The sequence below is a fragment of the Chamaea fasciata genome, unplaced genomic scaffold (assembly GCF_029207755.1).
Source record: "Chamaea fasciata isolate MVZ Bird 193981 ecotype frontalis unplaced genomic scaffold, bChaFas1.0.hap1 SCAF_1, whole genome shotgun sequence".
NCBI lineage: Eukaryota > Metazoa > Chordata > Aves > Passeriformes > Sylviidae > Chamaea > Chamaea fasciata.
This window is the reverse complement of record NW_027094086.1, coordinates 40,819,726-40,845,282: the sequence shown is the minus strand read 5'-3', so window position 1 is coordinate 40,845,282 and position 25,557 is coordinate 40,819,726. Positions and strand designations below refer to the sequence as shown.

Genomic DNA, 25,557 nt, shown 5'->3' with positions numbered 1-25,557 from the left:
GATTGGAAAAACATTCCAATCAAAGCCAGCTTTTGTATGTTTTGTACAGACACCTACAGTAATGCACAAGTACAGGTATGTGTCGGATTCACTAGCTAGCAGGTATATCTAACTTAACAGAGCCATTAATGTGATTAGTGGTGATCACAAGTGACCATATTTCACACACATTTTTTTAAGATATAAATTGCATCATAAAGCTGCTCACTAGATCAACCTCAGCCAACATAAATGCTTGTATTAAAATTAAGACAATAGTAATTAAAGATATGCATATTCTCCTACATGATTTTACTTATTTTACTGGGCTAACATAGTACTAACAATCTAGCCAGTGTCAGAAATACAAAATTGACTTCAGACACAGGTAACATTAGAATGATACTCCTCTGTTACTTAGGAGATTGAAGAGAAAGGCTTGTGGTCAGACATAAGCCCCTGAAGTTTGGGGTATGGGAAAAAGTGGATAGAGCTCCAGCCAACAGAATCAAGAACATAGCAGTTATAAAGCACATTACACAGGTAAAAGGACAGCAAGAATTTTCTTTTCTGCATTTCCAGAAGTTGCCTTATAATCACTTTTGGAGAATTTATTGCCTGCAAGGAAAGAAGTCTTTAGGAAGAACAGCCCTAGCCAGAACCTTCCCTTCCACAAAGGCAGAGATGCCCAGTACTCTTACAGACCAACTTAAAATAATAAACAATTGTTAAGTGGGTAGAAACAATCAGGTTCAGAGCTCTGGAACCCAGAGTTATACCCAGAAGTAAAGATGAGTAGTGCTACAAGCATAGATGACTACTTTTTAAGTCCATGTCTTCAGGAAATAAACATGAAGGCAATCAGAAAACAATTAGTCATGTCCAGATCAACAAGGGTAGATTAGAAAATAGTTAATACTGTACAGAAACATGACATAAAATTACATAGTAAAACTGACTTAATGGATAAAAATTGCTCTATACATGCAAAGACACTCACGTATCATGTCACTCTCCTAAATGCACATATGCATGTACGTGCACATACACACATGTGCCTGTGTATGTATACATATCGCCAAAATGCAGGGAAATCCACTCTGCTAAGCACTGCACAGCAGAAATACTCCCATATTTCCAAAGAGTGCTTTCTTAAGCCTCAACTTACCTCATGACATAGAGACACAAACCGGAAGTTTTAGGTTTTGGTGGCGTGATGCCATTCTTCTCCCCTCCCTAAGCTCATAAGCAATGACACGCTGAGTTTAAAACCAAAAATGTTATTGCAAAGCAAGCCAGACAATTAGATACTTACTTATCAAAGCTATCACTGTATTTTATGAAGCTTTCCAACTTTTCCTTGGCGTATTCTACCACATCTGAATGAAGCTCTATTCCATGATTTATCCCAAAAGGTCCTGTAAATAAAAACAGCATGGTGCATTTTTGTGATGTTCCTTTTCTAAGCATAGCAAAACTACATGGAACACCACTATAGCATAAAAACACGAAAAACACGTAAAACAGAAAACTCCAAACAGTGCTAGACAAAGTTATTTTTTGCATCTGCACTACCAGTGCTTAAAGAGGCAGGTAAAAGGCTAAAGGTTAAATAAAAGAACAGGGACAGAACTACAACAAACAATTACAGAATGAATTTTCTTTGTAGGCATGCAGAAAATAAGTTGACTACACTGAAGTCAGTCTGAGCAAATTCTTTTTCAAAACATTACTTACCTGGAAAACAACAAATAAAAATTATAATTCAGTCTGTATTTTGATATTTAGATTTTGAAGCTTTCTTATGGCAAACTTCGCATCTTTTGACAATTTAGAGACTGGAGATTATATCCTTTAGCCACATATGCTCTTCCATTTTGCAGGTTGTAAAATCAGAAATTTGTTCCTAATATAGTTATATATAATAACTAATTTCCACCTAGAACAGTGAAATTGCCCACACATTATGTTCACTCATCACGATCCCATCTCAACTGCATTGCCTTCCTGAGATCAAATTCAAGGACAATTTCAAGTTAAACTGTGTGCCAAAAGTTAATGCTATATTTCAGGAACAAGAAGAAATCATGAGACAGTATTATGAGGATTAGCCACATCAGGAAGGAATGTGAATCAGACAGTCACATTTGCTGTAAGGATTCTAAATTTAACATGCACTCATAGCCCAGGGTCTTTAGTCATTGGAGCATAGAACTGGAAAAGGGAGAGGGAAGGGGAAGAGGGAAAGTAAACATCAATAAGATTGGACAAAACTTATATTTATATCCTCTACTGCATTCTAAATCTTTCCTAAATATTTAGCTCCATGATGTTACGCCAGTGAAACAGAATTCAATTTGTCTTTTCTAGGACACAGATTAACAAAACAGACCTAGGGTTAATAAGAGAGGTTACTGCAACAAAAATACAGCATATAGCTATATACCATTAACTTGATCAATAACTGCAACTCTTAACATAAAAAAGTAAAATAAAAGCAATCCACTAGCAGCAGCACCAGCAGTGCTTGTAAGACCTCATTGACTGCAAGCAAGAGGTAGTTATCATCCAACAGATGTTCTTAGAACTCGTGAAAACATTTACCTCCTGCTGACATTAATTTTTATTGCAAATTCATTTCATTATTGGTCACTTTAAGAAAAGCATTGGCATAGGCAATCCCTTTCCAGCAGTTTGTTTAATATTCTCTTGTATCATAATAGGCTATGATGTTTCTAACAGCTCTACAGCATACAGCAGCATTCAAAGTACATTTTCTTTACCTAAAAATTAACCACAATCCCTTTAACCTCATAATTTAAAGTAAATTAAAAATGCATAAACATCATCTGTCCAAAAATTCACATGTACATTCCTACAAGTACCTAACTTTGAAAACAACTAAAACATCCTGCAAGTGTCAGTTGCTCCAACAATCTGAAATTAAAACTATGAATGTAGAACACTACCACATCATGATACACCACAATATGCGTAATTTAAATGGAAAGATGAGAAACGTGTTCTCTTCTTTCATTGGGGAAGTCACTGCTGGACATGTAAGCAGAGTCAGCTATTCTAAAAATGTGAAAACAACATCTCCACTACTCTGAAATCAGCTGGCCTCTTTCAGCATAATGAGATAGCAATTCCACCACCTAGTCTGAACTTAGTTTACATTTTAACAGTATCAGCAACAGTTAATTTAATCCCTGTGTATTGGTGTGCAGTCTTCTTAGTATATTACTATACTTAGAACTGATCATCAATTTCAGATTATTTCATAATTTAACCTAGTCATTTTGATACTGCCAATGTGGCAGAACCATTACTCACTACATTGTCAAATTGAAAGATACCCAACTGCTGTCAAAACCCACATGATTCTGCTCCTCTCTGCAATGTCCACTGAAATTGGCTTGAAAAAAAGAAAGTGAGCTTTTAAAAATTAACATGATTCATTTGTCAGAAAATTACATCTGTTTCTTTATTAAAGCAACTGTTCCCTGGTTTAAAACAAACACTAAAGTAGAATTGTTACATGTATCCAGTTTTATCAGGAGTATAGTAAGTAAATGAAGGCACATAAACTGCATTTATACCTTCTATGTCTTAGCCTAGAACTTAACACATTACAACACTAAGACTTTGGTGACAGGGTACAGCACTCCAAAAACCTGGAAAGTCAACCTCTGTACATAGCTGGGCAGCTGCTGCTCCAGGCTGTTCAAGCCCTGCTAGGGACTATCAGCACCTGAGCTACCTTTTTGAGAACATCTGCAGGATAACTGTGCTCCTCAGGGGCTGACAGCCAACCTCACCCTCTTGTAGAAGACAAGTCTTTTCCTGTTTAATTCCCTCAAGTCTGCATATACTATTCTGAAGGATGGGAATTCTGCTTGATGTGGAGAGGTCAAACCCAGGAGCGTTCAACAGCCACTTGAAATTGGTTCAGTACAGAGATACAAATGCAATATATACAGAATCAAGTGCAATAAACACAAATTTCTTTTTTTAACATAGAAATTAAGAAAGAATAATGAAGTAGCAAAGCTTTCCACAATGCAGAAATAAACAAGTACCATTAGTCACTACCCTGAAGAAACATTTTAGAGGAAAAAAAAGCCACTACATTTACTAATTAATAGCGAACTTAAAATATTACAATCCTATTTAAATTATCTACTCTCAACTAGAAACACTCCCAGAGAAAATAAGCACTCTGAGAGCAAATAGCTTTACCTTATTTTTACCTGTAAATAACCATAATTCCTGTTTCCACAAGACAGTGGAAACTCATTTATTAGTATTAATTAGAACAAAAGATACTGCAGATACCAACAAATTATGTTTGTTACGCACTATTGGCCATAATTTCTTCCTTCCAATAAATAAGAACTGATGACAAAAAGTAACTAAATTAATTGAAAATGAACAAGCCGACTCGTGACACCTTAGTTTTATATATAAATAAATGTAAGCAAAATCTGTAAATTACCTGTCAACAAGATTTTTGCAACCAAAGAAAAACTGCATGTAATATGCTGAAGACAACTGTATCTACAAAAAACCACATTAAAATAGGTACAGCTGTTTTATGAAATAAAATAATTTGCAAAAAAAATCAGTTGTTGGTGCATGTGCTCTGTAATCTAAATGCTGGGCATGAGGAGGTTTAATCCATTTTTCTCCCCAGGTTTTAAAATTTAATTTAGGCAACAATATTTAGTTCCATCTTTTTTCATATAGGAAATGTATTTGAAAACAAGAAAAACCACAGTGCTAGTGTGTTAAAATTCTTCTGAAAACCTACAGACCTGATTGAAAGGTCTCATCAGTCTATATCCCAAAATTTTCTCACTAAAAAATTGATTAAATGTATTTTAAAATAACTGTTTGCATACTGATACAGATTTATTTTTCAGTTATGTTTCTTCAAGACAAATTAGCCTTTACAATTTAGATTTTCCTTTCCACAAACTGAAGATCAAAGCAGTAACCTACAGTAAAGGCACAAAGAGAGTGCAAATGGAGATGAAAATTATTATCTTGAAAAATTGTTCCACTCTACCTTTCCCTTTTAAACAAAAATAAGGATTGTTTCCTTTCAAATGAGAATTTTAGACTACAGAATAGAGGAAGAACGCCTCTTCCAAAACACCCATGAAATGCCACCAAACTACAGCACCAGTGAACTGCTTGTAGATAATAAAAAATATTTTAACAACACATGTCAAAGAGCCAGCCTTATGTATGGTACTGTCATTGTTGAAGAAGTGAAAGAAAAAAGGTTTTACAGGGCTTATCATTCTCTTCTAAAATAAGCAAACCCACTATATTTGAATAAAAACATTCAGGTCACCTAATATTAATAATTACCTAATATTAATCCCACCATTGTACTCAAGTATCCGGTTCCACTACCCAGATTTAGAAAAGACAATCCAGGCTGAAGTTTCAGTGCTTCCATGACTTCAGAATAAATGCAAGGTGCTGACAAGTGTATATTTCCATGCTTCCAGGCCAAGTCTTTGTAAGCATTGTCCCTGTATCCTTCCAGGTAATAATCACCACGATCAATCGCTCTGAAGGCTTGCTCCACACTCTCGGTGCGAATGTACTGAGCTTCTTTCAAGTTATCGATTAAGTCATCGTTGTCTTCTCCAGCACTCACAGCTCCTCCCATGCTGAACTTCTGTGGTAATTCAATTAATTTGCAAAATACATTAGGAGGAGTGTTTTCCCAAAAGTATATGTATGTAACGGAGTCTCAGCTGTTTTTTCAGAAGGACATCACAAGTGAATCCTGCAAAACAGATACATTTACACAACTTGAGTTTCAAAAGACAAAGAAATTAGCAACTATTAGGCAGGTGATGAAATATTGTCAGTACTAGGTAACCTTATGAAGCAAAACTAAGAGCCAGGACATCTAGTATTCAATCAAAATTCTGCCCCTCAGATTTTAACTCAGAGCTGAGTAACATCACCTTAATACATCAACATGGGCTGTCTACATTATGCAAACCCTAATGCTGCGTGACTTGCTAGACACTGCAAACACTACAGTGCTAAGAACCCACCACTCATATTATATATTTGAGGGGGCATGGATGGGACAGCAACTGCCCTTGGGTGAGCTCTAGTCCCATCCTGAGAACCAAGTGTCCAACAGCAGCTGGACCATGTACAAACTTAGCTAATTTTGAAAGAAAATTGGTTTCCATGCTCTAAGATCATCCCATGGGGGGAAACAAAGCCCAGTAATGGATGATGTGCAGGAGATGCTTTTCAGATGTTCACTTTTGAGCTGAAACTAGTGCAGATACGATGGCACACTGCTCTCTTCTGGAATCAAAACAAGAAAGCCCAAAAAGTATCTGAGCACCTCCTAATGCCTGCCATATTCACTAGAGGAATAAAAACTCCTGAAGGACCTAGAAATTCTTAACAGTTGGCCTGCTCATAAACATAATGCTAGACAGAACACAGCAATAAGTCATATTAACTTCAAAATAATTCCTTCAGATCTGTATTTCATCTTCAGTTACTTCATTAGGAATTACTAAACTCAAAATCCAGATGCTAACATTTTTAATATTGCATGAGTTACCAGTAAAATAGCAACAGAAGACTAGGAGACAAAAATCCAGGAAGTTTAATGCACCACTTCTTGGTGAATAAAGTAAAGAGTGAGTATCAGAATAATGCTGATAGAACACTAAAGTTTTAGTTATTGCTCAGTAGCTTTTACACTAAGCCAAGGACTTTTCCATTTCCTACACTCTGCAGTGAGCAGGCATACAAAAAGGGAGAAGCATGACCAGGACAGCTGACCTGAACTGGCCAAAGGGATATTCCACACCATAGGGTGTTATGACCAGTATATAAACTGGGGATGGAATGCTCAGGGCTGTTAAAGCTCTGGCAAATCAGAGGTGAAATGATGACTGCTCACCATTCAGCTGTGTGCTTCCCTCTGAAGGAAAACCAATTCCCACTGACATTCAGGAACAGAAAGAGGTAAGAAGTCATCACATGCAATTATCCAGCAACAAAACCTTTGATTAAAGTAGAAAAACCAGACTTCTAAACACTTTAGTGTGTGTCCAACTTCACAGGAATATATCTTTTTACTTGTGAAAAAACTACAGGACAACTTAGAAAATTTGAAACCTGAGACCTTTTTTTTTTTTTTAAGTATAGTTTATAAAAATATTCCAGCCTTCTTTGTATGCACTTGCACCACACCTGAAGGTTCAAAGAATCAAATGATGATACTTAAGTTAAATAATCCACAGTGACTAAAGCAATAGTTTCTGCCTTCGTTCATACAGAAAAGTTCACTATTATCTTGAGATATATTTGGAAATAAATTTAAATTAAATTTTAATGTAATTTAAAAAATTAAATTTTAATTTAATTAATAAATTTTAATAAAACCACAAAGATAAGTACCGAGTTTCCTAAAGACTAAATTCAGCTGCTACATTTGGAAATCGGAATGCCGCTTTCAGCACGTCCTGTGGGGTGCACGCACCCCCTCACACCAGCAGATGGAGAACTCGGGCTAGCCATCAGCAGGGCGTCGGAAAACGAGCAGAGCCCGCGGATGGGAAAACACAAAGCTCTAGAATTTCCATCAACAAGGGTTTTCACTCCTTTCACATAACGTTTATTTCCTGTAAATAACATTTTTTTCTAATTTTCAGCACTCACAAAATTGAAACAATTATTTTAGGTATCTGGTAATTCTGTATTCTTGGCGTTATATGACGGCTGAAGTTATTGCAATATTACAAGATTTTCTACTGATGACACCCACCAAGTGTCTCAGCTTCAATAAACGGTTATCACACACAATCTCAAAGGCAAGAAGATTGGTGGGGTCGACACTGTGACACTGCGGTAAGAAGGGGAGAGGAGAAATGGAGACTCAAGAATGAGACACAGCAAAAAAGTGGCTATTTGGCAGTGCAGCTGAAGGCTACATCTCATTCTGGATACACTGCCCCTGTCTGAAGAAGGTAACATTAGGTAATTGACAGTGATGGTGTTTGCTTTTTAGGTATCTTGTTTTGGTTTGCTTTCATTAGTGCTCTACTCTGCGCTCTACAGCTACAGGTAGGCAAAAATGCTGCTCAAATGGAAATTATTTTTGTTCAAAAACAAAAAATGCCCTAGAAAGTGAAAGAAATAGATCTTTTCATGAGAAGTGGCCTCTTGTACTGCAGAGAAATACTTTTTGACAGTTCACTTTGCTCCAATGCTTTTATGCTTTAACTTTTACTTATGAAGTAAAACTACTACTACTAGCAGAGGTGATAGACATTTTAAACACACAAAAGAAAACATCTCAGAAGACATTTTAGCACATCTGGAGAAAAGCGCAAGTTAGTCAAATCTTCCTTGTGACAGTTGACCCAGGATCAAGATGAAAACAACAGAGCATAATATGATAAAAGTTTCTACATAGCTGAATGCTCAGCAAAAACATCCTGTGAAGCTCCCTGATATTAAAACTGAAACTCATGCAGTTCACAAAGAGCACAAGCAGCATTCTGATGCCTATAACACCAAGAGGTATAGCAACTTCACAAGAAAGGTTAAGGTTTGTCAAGTTAACAAAATGCAGCTATTGCTTTTAGGCTTAGGAATCTCTGGAATACAGAAGCCAACAGAAATTACAGTGTAGGAGTTAAAATTCCAATACAGTCTTGATAAAACAGTTAATACACTTAGTAAAACCAACTGCAATTAAAACAATCTTCATTTCTCATTTCGCACTACTCACGAATTTATTTTCAGAAGTTGGAACCCTACCTTGAAGTTTCTTATATTCACAATAAAAATTAAATGGAAACAGACTTTACAATCTTCATAACAATCCACACAACTATATAAGACCACCTCTGACCTGTTTCTGACCTAACCTGTAACCACTTTCAGTGAAATACCTTAAATACCTTAGCTATGTGGCTAAGAAGTGATGAAAATTTGAGCACATTTTAATTCTTCACGAATTTATAAGATATGCAAAACTCTTAGCTGAGAAGTTAGTAACAAGGTATAAGGTTGACCTTGACCAAGTTCTTTTTTGCCAGCTTTTACAGTGATACAAGTTTTGTATGTTTCAGAATTTCTACAAATGTATTTGCACTTCAAGTTAATTTCCTGGGCCACTAAGGACTTGCACACTCTCTTAAATACAGTTTAAATACTGTGCTAGCAGTATTAATTTGCCAGACAAAACCTCAATGACATTGCTACATGCATACAATGTCAAGTATCTCAAAATTCAGTATCTTGTAATACTGACATAACCTGACTCCATATAGGTAACTACTCAGAAATACAAGCCACTTGAGCTGACTAACTTGATCCTTATTTTGTTTCAAAGAATGGAAAATAGAAAATAGAGTAATACATGGAATCAGCCATATTTACAGACTTCCACAACTATTTTCACCAACACATCAGCTTGGAGAAACATGACACTGAATCAGGAGTGTGATACTGTGGAGTCTCTTGTGCATTAAAGGAATTTCCAACTGCCTTGCCCTGGAAAAGTGAAGATACCCCTCCCAGTTGTGACAAAAGGCTTCACCCCCATGACTCCTTGCAAACATTGTGCAATCTTCTCTTTGGATTTTGCAAATCACCCCCTACATGGTATCCCTTTTCCTTGTTTCCCCATTGGCTATGGAGCCTGGTGTCCAGTTCCTCTCTTCCCTAAGGTCACTTGCCCCCTGCCCTGCCCCCTTTGTACCACCCACGAATCTAAGACACTATATAACTGAGAGAAACCACATGGTCTCTCTCTTTGGCCCCGCATTTCACCTTCGGCACACGGAATAAACGCTTGCTGGACGCTGAATTGGGGCTGGGAGCCTTCTGCCTCTCTGCTGAGCTAGCCTTGCAACGTGTGTGGTGGATGTGTGAGCTTGAACTGCTGCCTGAATTCTTCTCAAGCAGTTTCTCTACTGGAGAGGCTGACTGGGATCTTAGAAAGGCTGTAGCTGCACTCCGAAAAAGACACACTGTTACATGATACATTACTTTAAACTGATACATAGAATACAACGTTGCTTGGTGAATCCTCCCTCACCCCTTTGAGAGGGAGAAGACAACAACAAGTCACTGAGCTGCATATAAATATTAGGATTCCACGGTTCGGTCTCCCCGAAAAGGAATATTCTGTGACTGGCAATAGAATGGAATTAACCGTGAATGCCCACACAGGCCTGAAACACTTCAGCCAATTTAAGTTTCAGTTTACTCATGGCAAACATCAGCAACATAGCTCTAATCAGCAGAGATTTAAAGCTCCCCAGGCTACCAGTCAAGTATCAGACCTATTCCTTTCTGACAGCGCTCAATACATGACATCCCAGCAGCTGTTACGAACTCAAGATCGTGTTCTGCCTGTCATCCCATCCAATGACTCCTACAACCACAGGACTCCATTTTCAGTTTAGCCTCCCTTTTTCTCCCAAGTATTATAAAAGTGACTCACACAAGGAAATTAAACCTCAAAACTGCAAAGCTGAGCTTATGATTTCAGCAGGGGCTTTCAAACAAACAGTATGATTGATTAGGATCTGAAAGGCAAAGAATAATTCTAATATTACTTTTACTCAGCAAAGCCTAGAGAAAACCAAAACATGAAGAATGTGCTCACAGTAACTGTAATAGGTGACCACAAAATTAAAAATAAAATATGGGACACAGAGGTATTTTGGAATGAAGTCTTCATAAACATTTTTTAAAAATTTTTACACCTATGCCTTGCTGCTAAACTGATACTAAAGGCAGCAAAAAGTGTAAGTGCTTTGGAAACCCCACCACTAGAACTACCTTCCCTTCCACAGCTATTTGTTTTGTCACTCCAAGCAGCTATGAAAGAAGGCGACCTGTTGTTTTTAGGATACATGACGACGCTACTTGGTGCATTAAGGAAAACACTACCGAGAAGACTGCACTTTTTGAAGTCTATACTCTAAACTAATCTTACTTCAAAACATTCACTCCTAAACTGCTGTTCAGTGGGTCACTGCAAGAAGCTCTTCAAGTTAAATAGACACAAGTACAAAACCAAGTACAGTCAGCTCCAGTGCAGTGCACTCCACAGAGCATACTTCGAAGTTCTTTGCAATATAGCAATGGAACAAAAAATAGACTCCAGGATTAGTGTTAAGTCAAATGAATGTAAACAGCTACAACTACTGACTTAACCTGAATTGCATTGACCTACTTGGGCAGAAAATGTTTGTAAAGTCTGATGTAAGCTTAAGCCCTGATCTTCCTGTTTGAGCTTTCAACAGCTGTTTACACAAGATTCCAGGTATATGCCTGCTCTCACTTCCTCCACCTCCCTTCACCTGAACATGCTGAACAGCAGACATGGTACTGCATTTACCTCTAAAGAGCTATTGAGACTTATGGAACTCCACAAACGTATGAGCAGTGACAAGCATAAGCACATGATCAAATGAATTTAACCTTGGTAGCTACACAAGGGCATAATTTTGGACTAAGTTGCTGAGTAGCTATTGAACTTTTTATATATATATATTGAGACAGTTCACAGGAACTTGAGTAAAATATATAATAAAACAACATAAAATTTTGTTAGTTGTTTTTGTGTTTGTTTGTTTTTCTCTCTTATTTGAACTAGGAGAGATTCCTTTTTTGGTCTATGCTGTCTCTTGTACTTAATTTGTTCTTCTCATCTGAAATTCTACCTACCCTCTTCACACCATACCAAGGACTGAATGTTGAAAGGAACATTTTTCTATACATAGTTCTGTATGCCAGATTTGTTCTCAGATACGCTGATAAAGGCTTGAAAATTCATTACCTTTTATTACAAAGCAAAGCAAACAATCCTACATACTTCCTGGACTAAAACTTTCATGTGCAGCTTAACCCCACATCCCGACTTAGCTCTCCTTATTGCTTAAAATCTGGGCAACCAAAAAATTTTTGAAAAGCTGAGCCTCTCAGGCTTCAGGAGCAGTTTCTTCTTCAAACACAGACTCGTCAACTGCTATAGGCAAACTGGTGATTACCTCTCAACAGGTTGTATGTATACTTTTATGGCTGAATGAACATTAGCCCAGCCCTGATTCTGAGCACCATGTAGTATACCATCAATTCAGACTTCAAAATAATTAATATTGCTTCTCTACCCACAACAGTCCAAAACATTTCCTGTTGCTTAGTTGTAAGAGAATGCAAAAAATGCTCTCATCTCTGGGGAGCCTAAGATGACTTAGTGACCTTTCAAAGTTCCATTAAAGATCTAATCAAAGGATATCAGTTTAACCCAATGTCTAACATGCAGAAGATCCCCTAACCTTCCTCTGATACTAGTGCCCACGACAGAACCTGTCAGTCCTCTTCTAGCACATTTTGTAAAGGTCTCAGCTCCTAAGAGGTGTGCTTACAGCTTCATCTATTCCCAGGCCACAGCTATTTTTAGTTTGTCCAGTATAAACTAGCCGAAGAGCTTTATTGCAGACAGAAGGGGGGAAAATGAAAAGCTGCTCTCTAGGGCCTAACAGACCCACAGAAACAGGAGGTACCAGACAACAGCAGTTTGTTCACTGCCTAAAATATCAGGACTCCACAAGAGAGATGAATCAATGTTGTTTCATACATACAGATGTCTGATATTCACTGAGCCTGTCTCATGCACCTGTTTGGCACATGAGAAACTGCTGCCTGTGCACATATTTCACAAATTAGTGAGCTACAGAGTGACCAGGCTGCAAAACTCATTGCCACAGTACACAGCGTTGTGGAAGGGTATTTAACAGAGAGTATTCATTTCAAGCAGGTTCATGTAAGCCATAAAACGTAAACAGGTAAACGTTAAGAATCAGAAGAGCTGCAGAGTGATGTGTAAAAAGAACTGGTTCTGGTAGATCTAATTCTGTTTAGCCTGAAAAGGCAAAAGGCATAGAAGTGACACAAACACTTCCGCAAATTGTAAAGTTGCGATCACTTTCCATCTAAGATACCTAAATATATAAAGAACAAGTGAAATAGTCAACACTTTTAGAACAAAACTTGTTTCTCTTCATGAAAGAAGATGGTTAATAATTTAGTTTGGGCAACCGGAACACAAAAATCATGCTCCTTTACTTGGAGTAACCTTAAAAGAGTAACCAGTAACAACTGGGGGATGGGGAGGAAGAATCTTCTTTTACAACGAAGTACAAAGCAGGTTTTATACAAGAACTGAAACATATTTTCCGAACTTTTTACCATAAAAGTTATAGTTCTTAAGCAGAAAAAAGTCACACTTCATGTAACTTTGACTCAGCAAAATGTGGCCCATGACATAATTTTCACTATTTCAGCCAATACTAAAGTTCATAAACTTACTGCACATAAACATTTCAAGTTATTTAAATAACTCACTTCTAGCAGCAACAGAACATACGCCTGTTGCCTTTAGCAAAAGAAAATAGAAATGAGGTCAAGTGTAAAAATAGAAGATAGTTGCATTCCTGACACTTGAAACCTCATCTTGGAGCTATGCATTTACTTCAGTCTCCACAAAAAAAAAAAAAAAAAAAAAAAAAAAAAAAAAAAAAAAAAAAAAACAACCCACACAAAAAACCCCACCCCAAAATCACAAAACAGAAAAAAACCAAAACTCAACCCAACAATAAACAAACAAACAAACAAAAACAACAAAAAAAAACACCCCCTCCCAAAAAAAGAAAAATTGGCTGAATTAAAAACCAAAAACATCAACCAACTTTACCAACCTCCAAGTATACTAAAATACGTGGGTTCCTATTCTTCTGAAGTTTATCTAAATGCTTCAAAATAACACACAATAATCACAGCACAAGTAACTTAAATATTGTATTATCATGATGTTTACTTTCAAGTGCCAGAATCTTAACTTTTATTTATTATGCATCCTCTTCTTATGAGATGCTAAATAAATACAATTTAAGGAAAAAATAAGTCCCAATTATTTTCTGATTGATTCTTAAAACAGTACAGTGCAATACAACAGTGTGTTTTGGGAAGTTATTTTATTATAAATACATTTTTATTATAAAATAACATTCTTATACTATAATTCTCAAGAGGGAAGAATGAGTAAAGTCTACTCCTGTTTCCTGCTTCTCTTCCTCAGAACCATGAAACAAAATTCTTTCACTGATGCAATCTTCCAGAAGCATCACACTGGAATCACGATTTTTTTCAAATATAACTTATTCGCTAACACTTGCACACTGAGTTAGTTTTATCTTCTCAAAGAAAGCAGTGGATATCTACCCCACTTTCTTCTTTTTAATCCCCAAATCCTGCATACCCAAAAGCTTTAGACTCTAAGGATCTATATCATAATATGTCTCAGTCTCCACACACATCATAAATCCATGAACAGCACAACCTAAAATGATGTGACTTTGTCCATGAATCTCTATTACTTAAGATTTTCAGTGTTTACTTTATATAAAACAGAGATCAACATTCCTTTCATGGTTCTAACCAAAAGAAAGTGATGATTTATCAAAACTTTCAAAACATACAAATCAAGTACGAACTAAATCTCTATTAAAATTCTGCCAAAAGGTCTCTAGTCATCCGGGGGAAAAAAGTAAAATCAACACTTTAGTTTACAATGTAAAAGGTTACAGCATTAATACTGCTATCAAAGTCTGTTTCACAAAGATTCATGCAAATATTATTCTCCCTGCTTTGAGGTAATCTTTCAAAGTATTGCTTTTGTAATAGTATCACTAATTTATACCTCTGTGGCCAGCCAGTACCTTCTACCTTAAATTTTCTACAAGGCTTGCAAATGATTAAACAGATTACTTGCTTGCATATACCAAAGTTAACCTTGCTGTGTTATGTGACAGAAAACTGTTCTGCACACAAAGGAGCACGGGTGCACTTGCCAGTGGGGGAAGCACACATGAATACCCTGACCCAGGCTACCACCAGCTCTGTCCACACTCCCACCACCACCGTCTATCTCCAAGGCATTTCTCAGATCCAAAGGTGTGACAGTTACAGAGCTGCAAAAGTTATCGTGGAGTGCAGGGGAAAGGGACTTGGGGATGGCAGAAGTCCTGTGAGGGGATGCTTGGGGGAGGAACCAGAGGTGGGGAAAAGGAAAAAATCATGGTGACTAGAGGAGAAACAAGCCTGGGAAAGCCAGGGCTATGGTGACAAGAGGGACAGGTCACCTGTGAGCAGGCTGCATGTCAGTATGTGTGTCCAGCTGTGTCCTGCCTATCCTGTTGGACTGTTAATATCTTGCAACTCTTTCTTGGGCCTCTGTTGGGTTCCCATGTCCAACTACAAGACATGAAGTCAGACCACAGGTAACAAGGGCTGGTGGGTCTGTAGTGCCAGCAAAGCAGGGCATGAGCTTCTGCAGGTCCAGGTGTAATCCACCAAGCTGGGCTGGCCAGCAAACCAGCAGAGTGGCCTTGGAACTGGGACAGGACACACTGCCTGAGTAAGGCAGCCGAGAGAGTTGGCTGCTGGATGAACAAGGAAGGGTCCAAGGTGAGCTGCTGGAGAAATCTGTGGTGTTTGGGATTGGCAGCTGAGCATGTGCATGTGTGTAAGAGGCAATGGGGCATAAACAGGCCAAAAAGCTCCAGGGTAGAATGAGTGCCTAAACCCAGTAACTGGGAAGATTCATAATATATACACAACACGTATGTGTTTGCAGACATTCAGCTTGGCCATCCAGAAAGAGTAACAGGATGAGGCTATTGGTGCTGTTTGTGCTTGCATTAGTGCTGTCGCCAGTGTTGGTGTGGTGGCAAATTAAATATATACATGCTGAATACATGTGTTTGTTTGCTACTGAGAACATGTGCTTAGCCTCACAACTGGCAGCAACTGACAGAATGAGAGGACAGTCTTAAGCTGTGCCAAGGTAAATATAGGTTGGATATTAGGAAAAAGGTTTTTTACAGAAAGAGTGACAAAGTACTGGAATGGCCTGCCTGGGGAGGTGGCGGAGTCACCATCCCTGAATGTATTTAAAAAAGGACTGGATGTGGCACTCAGTGCCATGGTTTGGTTGAGGTGTTAGGGCTGTGTTGGACTCAAAGATCTTGAAGGTCTCATCCAACCTTGTGATTCTGTGTGTAACTCACTGTACCTGAGCCATGGAAACCTAAACTAAAAACTAGAAGTACTAGAACAAAACTCCTTACAGGCCTTCTTTAAAAGCACAAACCAAAATACACAAGCACATTTTAAACTTGAAAATGTTTCTGAATTACTGGTTTTGTCTTCAGGGATGAATAAAGTACTATTGCAAATGTGGCTCCAAAGTTATAATTTACTTACAGTACCAACAATGACAGATGTTGTCTGGAAATGATTTGGAGCATTTGTGAAAGCTTGGAGCATTCCAAGATATTCATGCAAATACTTAAGGAAGAAATGGAACTTGAGAATCTTTTGTCATTGCCTATATAGCAGCTGTGCACTTGCACAGCTCAAGATAATTATCATTCCCACAACGTTATTGTATCAGGTTTTTTGCAGTCATACAAAGCACATGGTTTGAAGCACCTGACAGAAGTGTAGTTTACAGATACAACACAAGAGGCTGCTACACTCACACTGCCTGATGTAATTATATCATGGACAACACGTTTATCCAGAGCATGCCAGAACTGAGAAGTCCAATTTTACACTGACTTTTTCTGACAACTGAATTACTTCAGAAAACATCACAGAATCTCAGGAAACTTGGCAGTAATGAGTCTTAGTCATGATGAATGCATAATTAACTGAAGCAAATAACGAGAGACTAAGGCCTATGGGATTTTATAATACTGCAGATGTCAGCTCAGCAGAAGTCAAAGAAACTCAGCAGCTCGATTTTTCTGTGTCCTTCCAATTTCACTGACCTTCTAACCCCAATAATGCCTAAATTTAGAGTTTCTTGAAAGAAAGAACACAGCAAACTTTAACAAACTGGACTACACTGAATGGAAGGAAAACCACAGCTCATTCCCAAAAGGGTAAAGGAAACAGTTTTGCAAATAAAGGGCGGGATCACATGCCCAGCAGAAAAGTCAGCAAAACTCCGCCCACCAGAATCCAACAAGGGCTACAAGAGTAAACAAGAACTTCATGGGTCTCAGGCAAAGATTTTCAAATGAAAATCAAATCCTGTGATGGTAAACTGATGTACCAGCAGAAATACAGCATTCTTGATTACTTGAAGTTATTGGTACTACAGAAATATTAACCATTTGTCAAAATTAAGTGTCTCCTTTAACAACTCCTTTGAAGTTCAGTCTTTCAGCAATGCTGACTTGCATTCATTTCAGTCATATCTTCCAAGCAAAAACCACTGTTCTGAAAATATGATTAAGAGGATAGTGGCTCCCACAATCATCTCTTTTTAACTTTGATATACAGACCATGATTTAACAGCACAATCATCCTGACTGGGTTGAGTAGTATTACTTGGCTTTTTCTTTTATATGTCAAGAAAACCACATGGTAATTCCCAAATGTCTGCTAAAAACACTTGCTATAGAAATAAAAAATTCTCTATATAGTAATCAGTTCTCATTTTCAGCCAACCACACGGTCCTACTTCTTCTTTCAATGCTAACCACTTATAGGAACCCAGCCTTTCGTTTGGGATAAGGATGCCACAGGCATATCAATTACTGACTGTGATTCACCAGCTGACTATTACTTTAAACAATTCCAATTACTATCACTACACTTACAAAAAACACACATTCATACAGAAATCTGCTTTTGCAGAGGCAGATTTGTCTTTTTTAAAATATGAACAAATAATTAAGACATCACCTCTGAGATGATCTCTTTGAAATCTAGTTCCCTTTCACTCCTGAAGAGAGCTCATAACAAATTCTATTTGTTTTGCTTGAGGGATGGTACCAATATACACTTTTAATAGTTACACTCCTTTTGTATCTACAATATTACTTCACACTGCCTTTCACTACATCTTAAACTAGTATTTTAAAACAAGTCTGATTTGACTCTAACTCTTACCACTAAATCTAAAATGACATTTGTAGACATCAGCTGGGAAAAAAAAAAAAAAAATCTTCCCAGTGACAGATGCCTCCTGGAGGAAAATTATCCAGTATTACAAAGTTGTCACTATTCATCCTGAAAATAGTTTTCAAGATTGCTTAATTTGCCATTAGAAATATGCACCTATCACTTCAGACTTTTTTAACAAATCGATTGTTAAAAAAGGGAAGAAATAATTATGATTACTGACAGCTTTAACAAGACTTATCTATTTAGAAATCATGCAAAGGTTTTGTAATAAAAACAGCAAGCTTCTGGTACTTGTCATGTGACTCGAGTGCTCAAACAGACCTCTAGTGCTATTTTAGGTGTTCATGCTAACTATTGGCTACTTGGCCGGTGCTACAGCAACAATTAGTGCTAAATAAAACAGAAAACTCTTTTGCCCACATCCTGTCTTTGCTTCTCTGCAAGTAAGTCAGAGGAGCTGCTCTCTCTGTGTGACTTAAGACTGCTTTGAAAGGAACCTTTGAAAGTCCAGCTGGGACTGGAAAAGCAACCAGATAAAAGGCATTATTGGCCAAAAGAGACCAGAAAAGCAAACCTGGAGACACTGACTTGTAACCAGTCTGTCCTCACCAGGTTCTAAAAGCATTCAGGACAGAGATCCTGTTTACAGCCTCTACACTGCCACAGAATCGATTGGTTGTCCAAGTGTTCTTTGTGCATGTGTGTCCCTGAACACATGCCATCTCCAGTAAAGCATGCATGTCAGCAGCCAAGACAAGGGCTCTCTTCTCTAACTGCTCAGTTACCTCTACTTCAGATTTATCCTGTCTGCCATCTGGTTTTCTTAATACTTCAAATAATGTAGGCCTTCAGTAAATCCTCTCATATCCAACAGCTCCATGTTGACAACTCAGATGCCCTACAGCACCTCCATATAAATGTCTTTAATTCAGGATTCAAAACATCTCATGTCCTGATCAAACCACTTGATGTAAAGCCTGTTACCTTCTAAACCTAATTTTAAGGTTTTTGTTGTCAAATTCTGAATTAATTCCTCAAACAAGTTTTTCAACATTAATTCCATTTGTACTCTTTTACACCCTAGAAATACAGCAAATCCAACTTTGTTTTCAACTGTGTGCTGAGCAAATACTACTTTGAGAAAATCAAATGAAATGCAATACTTGAGAGGCATGGAGCTCAATACTCTGCACTTGTAAAAGCAAGATCCTTACATCCTTTCTTCACTAAACATTAACGAAACAAAGCCAGAGCTCCAAAACTAGCCTTCATTAAGGGTATTTTCTAAGCAGCAGGCTCCAAGTATTCTTCTGCCCCAAGACAGTCCCTTTAAGAGGAGGAGTTCTGCAGTAATTCCCCACTCTAGAACTTCACCTTATGAGAATACACCAGAATCTGTAGCCTGTGAGTTCCCATGGTGCCTTCTGATGTTACACCTAATCTTTTTTAGGGCTGTGGAGTTTGTCTTTTTTTAAGTGTTCTGTAAGGACCTCTAAACCAGTGTCATTTCCTCACAATAAAGGACAATTCATACTTCTGTGCTTCAATTTAAAGTACTGCTAAAATTGATTGAGAAATATGTCACACACCAATTGTAGTCACAATGTAAAAGTGATAACGACCCTACAGTTGTTTTCCAGACCTGTTTCCAATCCTACGGACTCCAATCCTTTTCTTCTTTCCAAAAATAAGTTTCTTTGGACTAACTGCCATTTTTGAAGACATCTTTGATTACAGTTTACTTTTACTTGCTACTTTCGACATTTCCCATAAGCTTCTGCTCAGTAGATTCAGCAAGAATCCACACACATACATCCCATCACTATTCCAAGCTCTTTGAGGTTAACATCACTGTCGACTTTGCAACACTTTCTCTGAAACATGAAGCAGGCATGACATACCAGGACAAAAAGGACAGAAAACCAACACCACTCTTCTGAATGCCAGCCAGCTATCTTTCAGTTCTGCAATAGATTATATTCAGCATCCTGAGCTGCTATAAATTCTATCCTTTCTTCAAGAACCAGAAGTCCAGCTCAAATTTCTTAAATAACACAGCAGCAGAAACTGCTTTAAGTGCTTGCATGAAGGAAGCCTGAAGGTTTTCATTAGCATCCAGTGCATACAAATAAGTCCCAAAGGAATTGGAGCACAGTGGTTATTTCCTGATGCTCTCATGCAATTATACCCATAATATTTGATATAACTACCACACTTCAGCCCCTGTAACTCCACAAATCATGAAGCAGAACAGTGTGAACACAGCTCTGCAAAGCAGATACATTGGAAGAATTCTCCATCCAAAAAATCCATACTTGCTGGTTGGAGAGGATGAAGCATGCAGACCAACTACTGGAAGATTCCTGGAGTGCCTTAGGCCAGTCACATACCTGATTATTCATTTGCAAAGCATAATTGCACTTACATTCTACCCACTTTTGCTTTGAGGAGTTTACATTCTAAGTAGGTAAAATAAATGAGATAATATTAAACGATGTCTGCATTCAAGAGTGCCAAGTGCTGGAGACTTGAAGGCACTCTTCTTACACAGAGAGCTAATTAGCCACCAGCTATAGAACATCACTTGCAGTTCAGCAGGGTAGAATAGCAAATCTCTGGGACATTCCTACTGAAAATGGGAACAAAGGAGGAAATTACAAGAACAGGTACATATAAAGACATCTCTCATCCAGAAAAAATGACTGTATTCTCAGGTGATTCTCTCCATGCACCTAAATGCTTAATATTTCAGAACTGCATTTAATGTATTTGTTCTGGGGAACTTTTGAAACACCTGACATAAACCTTTCTGAGACACTGCATGGGGAAATTTTATTGCCTGGTTCTGGGCGCAAAAAAAAACAAGAACCATGCACTACCATGCACCTGCAGTAGGATTTTTGTGCTTATTTCTTTTAGCATTAAGATACATTCGTGTTAATGTCTTTTAAATTTGCCTTAAGATTTCCACCTGCACTGGTATCATGCATCAGAAGCCTACTTTTAGCTTCAGAATACACACTTCCCATCTCAAAGGTCTTCAAGTCTACAGACACACAGCCAAGTGACTGCTCTGGTATGGTCCAGCACAGGCACTGAAAACTACAATACACTGAGGTCCTATTCTTAGGTCTCCTATAAGGCAGAAGCCTCTTCAAAAGGAGCTGCAGGTTGGGGCAGTCGCTGACAGGCGAACAGAAGATCAAACAATAAAAGCCACTAAACTTCCAAGATTATGATGATAAAAATGGCATTTCATAATTTATAAATAGAATACTGCAAAATTGTAACTGGCCAGTCACCTATCTAAAGCAAGTCGCGACACAGATTAGATTAAGAAAATCCAGAGACATGGCCAATGAGAGACGCAAGAAGATTTCTACAAGAATTCTGGAGTGAAGATCAGAGATTATGCAGGGAAGGAACCTAACCCTGCACAGACACAGTGATAAAATTTGGCCGTCCAGGATTGTTCAGTATTAAATACTTTTTTCTGTTTCTGCAATTTCATTATATCCTCCCCACTGCAGATCTCCCAACAACATCCAATTGTATTTTCTAGCATTTCTGAGGGACACTGACTGTTGTAAAGAACATCTGGATAAGTGTCCATCTCCAAAGCCCTCATTGTGGCTCTCTGACCTCACTCACATACTTGCAACATTCCTATCGTTATATTTATTCTCCCAAAGTAAGTTAAAACACCAATAGATCTGTCACACTTTTTTCCACCTACATACCCAAAATACTTTTCAAACTTTCCCAATAAATCAGGCAGGAGTTCTGTAGAAGACAACTCCATTTATCCAAGCCTGATTCCTTCCAGAGATCGGCTGTCCAGAGTAAGGCAATGGTCCTGTTGGGGGGGGGGAAAAGTGTATCACACATTATAATTCATTTGCAAGCATAATGGATTAAGGTTACAAAGCCATTCTCACAACACATTATTGTAATTTACTAACTCTAAGCACTGGATGTTTTGCATCTTGCATCTTAAAAAGCATTCTCTTTAACACAGAGGTCATATGGTCAAGAGGAATTTGGTATCTTCATTAATGTGCTGAAATGCTGACTAGCCTTATTCTGGGTAGTTTTTGTGTGTGTCTCAATGTCTGCTGCTCTCCATGAGAAGAAACCTTACCTTTTTGCTAAAGCCTGCAGTTCAACTGTGCTTGACTTATTACTTGACAGGAGAAAAAACAAATACCCCCAGGAGAACACTAACCATGCTGGCACTGCCAAGTACTGCAAGAACACAAGCATTTTCCATACACAGGAGCAGTTCACTACTTTCATAAGGAATTTCTTCTCAATCAGACACCCTCCCCCCCCCCCCCCTTCCACCTTAGGTGCTTGCTTCCATTTTTTTGTTCTTGTTGTTTTGGGGTTTTTTGGGGTTTTTTTGTTTGGTTGGTTGTGTGGTTTGTTTTTTTTTGGGGGGGAGGGGTTTTTTTGCTTGCGGGTTTTTTGGGTTTTTTTTTGTTTTTTTTTTTAATGACAGAGCTACACAAAACAGGCCCAGGCTGCTGACCGAGTATCAAATAAATGCCAAGATTCCTTCCCCCTCTGCCCTCCCTTCCCCTTCCTGCAACTTCAGAGCGAGCCGCTGACAGCTGCCGAGGCAGGGGGGAGGGAAGGCGGCGGACCGAGGGCAGACGAGACCCGCACACGCACTGCAGAGGGTGGCCCGAGGTTTCGGGCCCAAGGGGAATCCCATTAACACCGCAGACCGCAGCTCAGCTACAGACGTGACCCCGGGACGCCTCCTCGAGCAGATAACAACAAAGAAAACAGAGGGGAGGAGGTGGCAGCCCCGGAGCCAGTTCCTGCTCCTCCCCTTACTCTTCTCCCAGCCAAAACAGAGACCACAATATAAACACAGACAAAATGTGCGTTTATGGCAAAGCGGGGAGCAGAGGCAGCCTTTCGGTTTTCCCCCAGCGGCTGCCGCCAGGAATGCTCACCGACCGACTCACCCTGGCTTGCGGGCGAAAAGAGAAGTTATCACGCATTTCACACACTTTATTTATGTAAACAAAGTATCTTCCGCTCGGTGCAGCCGCACTACCTCCTCCACTCCCAAGAGGAGAAATACCCTTCATTAGCCCACGGGTTTTTCTTGAAACAAAACAAAATGTTGTATCACACACCCCTCAACGATGCCTCGGCCTGGAAGACGCAGCCCCCACAAGCCCCTGAGACTGTAAAGACTCTACAGCGAAAAAACCAATCTACCAAACAAACCAAGCCCAAACAAATCCCCGAAAACGCAGGCTCCCCTTCCCACTGCATTTCCTCAAAGGCAAAAGCAAACGCACAGCCGTCATGGGAGGGGGGGAGGCAGGGCGCTGAGTCGGAGCGCAGGACAAGCGCTGGCCTCACCTTGCCTGTACCACCATCCCCCGCCAGGATCTCGAGGCTGGAACCTTCTCTCTTGTCCCTGTCCTCTCATAGCTGCCCAGGCCCAAGGCAGCTACACCAACCACCTCTCCTCCTCCCAACCCGTTTTGGGCCAGAGATTATTTATTACGCAGACGGCGCGAGGGGTGGCAAGGGTCGGGAGAAGGAGGAGGAAAAAGGGGCCGCCAAGGGCGTACGCACAGAGCCTGTCCTGTCCGTCCCCAGGGCGAGCCCTCGCCCTGTCCCGGCTGCACGAAAACAACAGCCGCCCTCCCCCCCCCCCCCCATCGCCCTTCCCCCGCGCCTGCGTGCGGGGCCCGCGGACAATGGGCACCGGAGCGCCCGGGGAGCCAGCGAAGGGCAGGGGCCGCAGGGCAGGGGGCGGAGGGCCGCATTCTCCCCCTCCCCCGCCGCAACCCACCGTCCCGGCCATCCGACGGGGCCTCCGCGCCGCACAGCGCGGCCGGAGCGCAGTTCTGTCCGCCCCTCCACGGTGCGGGACACTCACCCGTTCCGCAGCGGACCCCGGACCCTGCGCTGGGCGGCACTGGCGAGACCCGCGTGAGGGGGTGGAGGGGGGGGCAAGAATTGCAGTCAGGAGAGCTCTCCGGCCGGCCGCGGGCGAACGGCCGAGCGAGCGGAGGGCGGCGCTGGGCGGCCGCGGGTCGGGGGTGCGCGGTGGGCTCGGCGGCCTTTGCCGGTGCGAGGGACGGGACGGGACGGGGGAGGCGGGGCCCGACAGCTGAGAGGATGTAAACAGAGCGTCACGTGACCCCGCCCCCCGCGCGCGGGGCCGCCGGGCGAGGCGAGGGCGAGCGCTGCGCCGCTCCGCGCCCGGCCTTGATTGGCCGCTCGCCCCCCACGCGACAGCCAATGGGCGGCCGCCGCTCGCGGCGCTCGTCACCGGTCGCCCTGGGGTCGCGAGGGCCCGCGCGCTCACCGCCCCGTCTCTCGCCATCGGTTCCCCCGGCCCGGCCTTGCAGCGCGGGCACTCCCGTGTCCCCGGCACTCCCGTGTCCCCGGCACTCCCGTCTCCCGTGGGCCGCCCGGGACGGACGGCGGGACCGCGTTCTCTTGCGGAAGGGCCGAGCCGCGCGGGGAGGAGGGGCAGCGGCTCCGCGGGTGGGCGGCGGGGGTCACGCAGCCGCGCCGGAGGCCCGGATTTAAAAACATGGGGAAAGTGCCCCCGGTGCCTGTCCGAAGCAGCTCGGCTTTTCCCGGGCCTCCGCGCTTTGTGGCGTCCTCGCCTTTCTCGGGGGATGCGGCAGCTCTGCAGGACCCCTCCGTAGGGCCTCTCGTAAGGCGGGCTGGAAAGTTCTCCCCACGCTCCGAGAAAAGGGCCCTGGGCCTTTGTTTTCGGAGCTCCGAAAGATAGTTTGGAAAACTACAGGAAGTAAGAGACATCACGGGGAGAGCTCAGAGAAATCATTAGAAATGTCAGAAAACATCTAAAGGGGGGCTGTAAAGATGGTAAAAGGTCTAGAGGGGATGCCACATGAAGAACAGCTGAGGTCATTTGGTTTGTTCAGCCTGGGGGGAAGCCAGACAGCGATCGGCAGCTTCCATGGGAAGCGGAGGGGGGGCCACTTGATTTCTTTCTGGTGACCAGTGAAGGGCCTGCGGGAAGAGTATGAAGATGTTGTGGAGGTTTTGGTTGGATATTAGGAAAAGATTTTTCACCCGGAGGGTTGTTGAGAACTGGCACGGGCTCCCCAGTTAAGTGGTTAGGGCACTAAGTGACATTAGTGTTTGGACAACACTCTCAAGCCCATGGTGTGGTTCTTGGTGTGGTCCTTTGCAGGGCCAGGAGTTTGACTTTGGTAATCCTTGTGTAACCCTTTCAACTCAGGATATTCTATATGATTTTATGAATTTGGGAAAGGAAGAAGTACTGTGGACGGAAATAGATATAAATAAGTGGAAAGTCAGGGAAGCCTGGGGCCCTAGTGCAGACTTGAAGCCCAAGGTGGTGAAGAGTGTTGGGTCATTCTGAGCCCTGGTCTCAGGTGATGTTTCTTAGGCATTGTCTCATGTTTGATTTGGTAAGGAGGAATGATACGGGATTTGGAGAGTCAGTGGAGAAAGTAGGCTTGGCTGGTGTTTGGGAGAATTAAGAGT

General features: G+C 40.8%; 1 protein-coding gene across 3 annotated transcripts in view; it reads right to left on the bottom strand.

Annotated features, from left to right (window-relative positions):
• Positions 1–24,165, bottom strand: part of PCMTD1 (protein-L-isoaspartate (D-aspartate) O-methyltransferase domain containing 1) — a 46,961-nt gene extending 22,796 nt beyond the window's left edge. Inside the window, exons 1-3 of one of the 3 annotated variants that reach the window (XM_066181479.1) lie at positions 23,948–24,165; positions 5,359–5,785; positions 1,295–1,397 (exon numbers count right to left, since the gene is read on the bottom strand). In XM_066181479.1, coding sequence (XP_066037576.1) covers positions 1,295–1,397; positions 5,359–5,665 — 410 coding nt within the window. In that variant the 5' untranslated portion in view covers positions 5,666–5,785; positions 23,948–24,165. Of the gene's footprint in view, positions 1–1,294; positions 1,398–5,358; positions 5,786–23,421; positions 23,581–23,640; positions 23,659–23,947 lie in introns of those variants that run through there. The other 2 variants (XM_066181498.1, XM_066181488.1) reach the window with 2 other exon arrangements.
• Between the last annotated feature and the right edge of the window lie 1,392 nt (positions 24,166–25,557).